Genomic DNA, 5,247 nt, shown 5'->3' with positions numbered 1-5,247 from the left:
CTAGCTAGCTAGCTAGCTAGCTAGCCAGCTAGGTGGCTAGCTAGCTAGCTGTGTAGCCCTGCAGCTGGTCAGCTGGCTAGCTATCCAGCTTTCTACCTAGTTAGCTCGCTGGCTAGCTAGCTGGCTGGCTAGTTAGCTAGCTGGCTAGCTAGCTAGCTGGCTAGCTGGCTAGCTAAATAGCTAGCTAGCTGAGAGGATGCTCCTGGTCCACGCAGCCAGCGTGAGCCTTCGTTAGCTGTGTCCTTTGCCAGTCTAGCTAGCCAGCTATCTAGCTTAGCTAGCGAGCTAGCTAGCTAGCTGGCTAACTAGCTGGCTAGCTAGCTGGCTAGCTAGCTGGCTAGCTAGCTGGGCGCGGGCGACGGTGCTGCACGCGAGCAGCTCTGGTGTAAGGCACCCAAGCAAAGCTGCCTTGATGAAACGCCGCCCTGCGAGCTAGCTAGCTAGGTAGCTAGGTAGCTAGCTAGTTTTTTTTAGCTAGCTAGCTAGCTAGCTAGCTAGCTAGCTGGCTAGCAGCGTCGCAAGGCAGCCACCCATCTGTTTTCCGGGGTATCCGGGAGAACCGACTTCTGGAACCAGCAAGCTGAGGCGGCTGGCTAGCTAGCTAGTCACTAGTGGCTAGCTAGCTGTTTGGCTAGCTAGCTTTCTACACACCAGTGGCTAGCTAGCCGTTTGGCTAGCTAGCTAGCTAGGTAGCTGAGAGGCAGCAGCGTGCCAGCTAGCTGCCAGGCTGTATCTGGTTCCAAAGCAACCCAACCATAATGCCACTGTAGACGCCCCCGTGGCGCAAACAGCTGGCTAGCTAGCTAGCTAGCTAGCTAGCTAGTTTGTCAACTAATTAGCTGGCCGGCTAGCTAGCTAGCTAGCTAGTTTGTCAGCTAATTAGCTAGCTGGCTAGCGAATTTTCTAGGCAGTTAGTCAGTTGGTTAGCTAGATAGCTGGCTAGCTTGTTGGCTAGGCAGTTGGCCAGCTAGTTAGTTTGCTAGCTAGTTATCTAAGCGATTAGTCAGATAGCTAGCTAGCTAGCTAGCCAGCCAGCTAGCTAGCAGTGCCGAGTGTGCACAGGATCAGGCAGGTCTGCTTGTTGCGACTGCAGTGTTGAGGTGTACGTACACTCCAAAAAAAAGCCAAAGATGAAACAATTGGTTTCGAATAAAGCCAAAGGGGCTTCAGTTGAATGGCTAGCTGGGCACGAGCCCCAGCTAGTCACGGGGCAGCTAGCCATGGCTAGCTGCAGCGGCGCTTGCCCCAGCAGGCCAGTCATGTGCTACCTAGCTAGCTAGCTAGCTAGCCAGCTAGCTAGCTAGCTTGCCAGGAAGCTAGGCAGCTTGCCCGTTAGCTGTCGCGCTTGCCTGCTAGCTAGTGAGGCAACCCTAGCTAGCCATCTGTCTGGCCGGCTTGCTAGCTAGCTAGCTAGCTAGCTAGCTAGCAGGCCGGCCAGACAGCTAGCTGTTAGCTAGCTAGCTAGCTCGCCAGCCAGGGTCTTAAAAACTGCTGAACGCCAGTCTGCTCTCGCTAGCTGGGGCACCGAACGCCAGCCACCCAAGCAAGCTAGCTAGCTAGCTAGGTAGCTAGCGAACTAGCTGAAGAGCTAGCCGGCTAGCCAGCCAGCTAGCCAGCTAGCTAGCTAGCTAGCTAGCTGTCAGTACCAGGCTTGCCAGGTGGGTTTGGCAGTGGCGAGGAAGTCCTTGCGGGTGGCAATGCGAAGCAGCATTGTGACTTGGGAGTCTATGGGGAGTTGGTCCGCCTGCGGGTCGCCAAAAACAAAAAGCTGCTTAAATGGACCAATAAATGATTAAATAAATCACAAATATAAATAATGAATAAATAATGAATAAATAATGAATAAATAATAAATAATAATTTAAATGACAAATCGGCGAAGTTCTCCGCAAAAATTGATGTTTTGTGCAGAAACTTGCTTTTATGCATGCGAGCAACGGCCTAAACCCCAAACCCTAAACCCTAAACCCTGAGCTCTAAACCCTAGCCTGACCTTTGGTTCTGCGGGAGGTTTAGGAGTCCCCTGAAGTCTCTTAAGGGCTTCTGAAATGCGGCTGATGTTGATATCGACAACACGGCGCACTGTGGCGGTTTCCTCCGCGTTGCTGCTGCTGCTGCTGGAGCCAGCAGCAGCAGCAGCAGCAGCGGCGCTGGCGGACTGGAAGCCTGCGGCAGGCTGCTGCTGTTGCTGCGTGCCCTCCGGGTGCCCCTGCCCCTGCTGCTGCTGCTGCTGCTGCTGCTGCTGCTGCTGGAGGAGGAGCTGCTGCTGCTGCTGCTGCTTCTGCCTGTAGAAGAAGGCGACATCGTCGCGGATGAGCAGCGCAGCAGCGTTGGAGAAGTGGCTGCTGTAGCTCTGGAGGCAGCAAACCAGGGTGTACATACACCCGGGGAGCAGCCCCGCCCTGCCGAAAACGTCAATTAATAATTCGATGTTTCGAGTTAGCCGAAATGGGATCCGATCCCCGAAAGCCAGCAGCAAAGAAGCAGCACAGTAGCAGGCCTTGAGTTCGGCCTGCAGGGCCTGGCCAGTCTGCAGGTCCAGCAGCACTTTGTTGGGACTTATGTCTGGCATGCAAAACAAATAATTCAAAATGCAGTAAACTGCGTGGCTCTGCGTGAACTGTCTTTTGAACACAAACAGTTCCTCCGCGCCCCACACGCTCCGGTGTACGTACACCCGAAGCACGCTCTCCGACACCACCCCACACAGCTGTCCGTACACCTCCTGCGCCGCCTGCAGCTGGCAGCTCCGCTGAAACTCCAGCAGCCACCGCTGCTCCGCCTCCTGCTGCTGCTGCTGCTGCTGCTGCGGGGGCTGGCGAGGAGGCGCGGGCAGCAGGGGCGCCGCCGCTGCTGCTGGGGAACCCGCCACTGCGTCGCTGCTGCTGCTGCTGCTGCTGCTGGAGGCGGGCTCAGACGGGCTGCTTGGAACTGCTCCCGCAGGTGCTGCTGCTCCTGCTGCACTGTTTGCAGCACCGGCAGCAGAGGGGTCTGCCCGGGGGGCCGACGCCGCAGGATCAGCAGCAGCGGAACCGTCTGGAGCAGCAGCAGCAGCAGGGGCAGCAGGAGGCTCGAGAGGCTGCAGCTCAAGAATGCGGTTAAGCATTTGCTGCTGCGCTTCGTCCTTGCAGAATCCGGGGGAGCAGAGGAGCTGCAGCAGCTGCTGCGGCAGCTGGCGGAGTCCGGCGCTGCTGCTGCTGCCGCTGGGGTTCGTTCCGGCGGGCGCGCCTTGCTGCTGCTGCTGCTGCTGCTGCTGCTGCTGCTGCTGCTGGTGGGAGGCGTCTGCGTGGGCGTGCGGGGGCGTTTCATGGGGCGTGTTTCTGTGTTGCTGCAGCAGCGCGAGGGCCTGCTGCAGCATGGTGCTGCTGAGCTGCTGCAGGATGAGGGAGCGGTGCAGCAGCACGGGAACGTCGGGGTCGGACTTGCTGGGATCGGGATCGGCGCGGGATCGCTCGTTGATGATTTGCTGCAGCGAGACATAAGAGGGGGCGTCCTCGAGGAGCCTGCACCTGGGGTGTATAGACACCTGAGCAGCAAGGGGGAAGGCCAGGCCGCGGCGGCGGGAGGGGTTGTGGCGCTGCAGCAGCAAGTTCAGCTGCAGCAGCAGACACAGCAGCCGCTGCTCCGTGCGCTGGTGAGCGGTGCTGTAAGGCTGCACCAAAAAGAAATAGCTGCTGCCGTTGCTGCCAACGATTTGGATTCTTTTGAGAGTGTAGTGGGAACGGGTGACAGTGGTGTACGCGGAGCCGAACTGCTGTATGTACACCGCGCCGCGCTGCTGCTGCTGCTGCTGCTGCTGCTGCTGCAGAAACCCGTCCCCCAGCTGCAGCAAACGCAGCCCCGGCACTTCTATTTCCACACTCACGCGGGTAAACACATCACAAAGAGAAGCTCCAACATCTTCGAAGGGAGGTTGCTGCTGCTCCCCACATTGCGTTTTGCTGCTGAGCAGGTCTTTCCACCTCTTCAGCTTTGCAATCACCTCGCATAGGCTCACCCCGCTGCTGCTGCTGCTGCTGCTGGCGTCCGCAGCAGCAGCAAACTCAAAGTCCTGCTTGAACAGCGGCCACAGGCTCCGCATGGTTCGCCGCGTCGACTCCGCCGCCGCGCCCCCGCAGCAGCACCCGCTCCTCCCGCTGCTGCTGCTGCTGCTGCTGCTGCTCTGGCGGGCCTTGCTGCTGCTGCCAGCAGCAGCTGGAGAGTCCGTCCCGTACCTATTCTTGAAACGAGACACAATATTAACTCTCAAAAACTGTGCTGCTACTGCTGGCAGCAAATTGCTGCCTTGTGGCACTTCCAAACACTGCTGCAGCAGTGTACGTACAGCGCAGATTATTTCATCCACTGTCGACGGCTTCGCATGCGCAACCAACTCCTCTAAACCACAAACCACAAACCCTAAACCCTAAACCCTAAACCCTAAACCCCTACCTAGTCCTCACTCCTGCTGCACGGCCGGAGGCCTCCGAATTCGGAAGTGAAGGGCTGTCTCGGCTGCCTGGGGTTTAGGGTTTAGGGTTTAGGGTTTAAGCCTACGACCTGTCGCTGTGCCCCGCAAGCCACAACCAAAACCTGAGACCCTAAACCCAAAGCCCTAAACCCTAAACCCTAAACCCTTACCTGCGAGGTGATCGAGTGCAATGCACTGGGGGGTGAAGGACGCGCGGAAAACCGTCATGAGCCAGGAGAGGAGCGTGAGGGACTGCTGCTGCTGCTGCTGGTGCTGTTGCTGAGGCTTAAGTGTCTGCAGCAGCTGCTGCTGCGCAAACTGCTCCCGCTTCTCTAAGTAAGCAGTGCGGATATCAAAGTAAAGCTGCTGCGGCGCCTGCAGCAGCAGCGCGTACAGCAGCCGTTCCAGCTCTGCGGCTTCCTGAAAGCAACAGCAGCAGCAGCAGCAACAGCAACGCAGCTTTCACCAACACATAGGCTTCCTGTGGTGCTGCAGCAGCAGTAGCTGCTCAACTCTCGGCGTACAAAGCCGCAAAAACAGCAAAGCCGCAGCAACAGAAGCCAAACCACAGGTGCAGAAGGCAGCGGCAACAAGCAGCAGCAGCAGCACCATTAGCAGGCTGTAGCAGCAGGAGCAGCAACGGCAGCAGCAGCAAACAGCAACAGCAGCAACATACAGGTCGGTCTAGCCCGGTCAAGATCTGCGGCAGCCACGGCAGCAGCAGCTGCGGCTGCGCGCATTTCCCCATAAGTTGTCTAAAAACTCTAAAGCACAGTGATGACTCTCTTGCTGCAGTT

General features: G+C 57.7%; 1 protein-coding gene across 1 annotated transcript in view; it reads right to left on the bottom strand.

Moving 5' to 3' along the window:
• Positions 1–5,247, bottom strand: part of ETH_00006030 (uncharacterized protein) — a gene marked incomplete at both ends in the record, with an annotated part of 13,223 nt that overhangs the window by 5,021 nt on the left and 2,955 nt on the right. The window contains 3 exons of the mRNA XM_013376141.1: positions 1,647–1,744; positions 1,994–4,377; positions 4,621–4,870. Coding sequence (XP_013231595.1) covers positions 1,647–1,744; positions 1,994–4,377; positions 4,621–4,870 — 2,732 coding nt within the window. The remainder of the gene's footprint in view (positions 1–1,646; positions 1,745–1,993; positions 4,378–4,620; positions 4,871–5,247) is intronic.

The sequence above is a fragment of the Eimeria tenella genome, genomic scaffold (genome assembly GCF_000499545.2).
Source record: "Eimeria tenella Houghton genomic scaffold, Eth_scaff32, whole genome shotgun sequence".
Taxonomy (NCBI): domain Eukaryota; phylum Apicomplexa; class Conoidasida; order Eucoccidiorida; family Eimeriidae; genus Eimeria; species Eimeria tenella.
The sequence above is the reverse complement of the archived record's forward strand: the minus strand, read 5'-3'. Positions and strand labels throughout refer to the sequence as shown.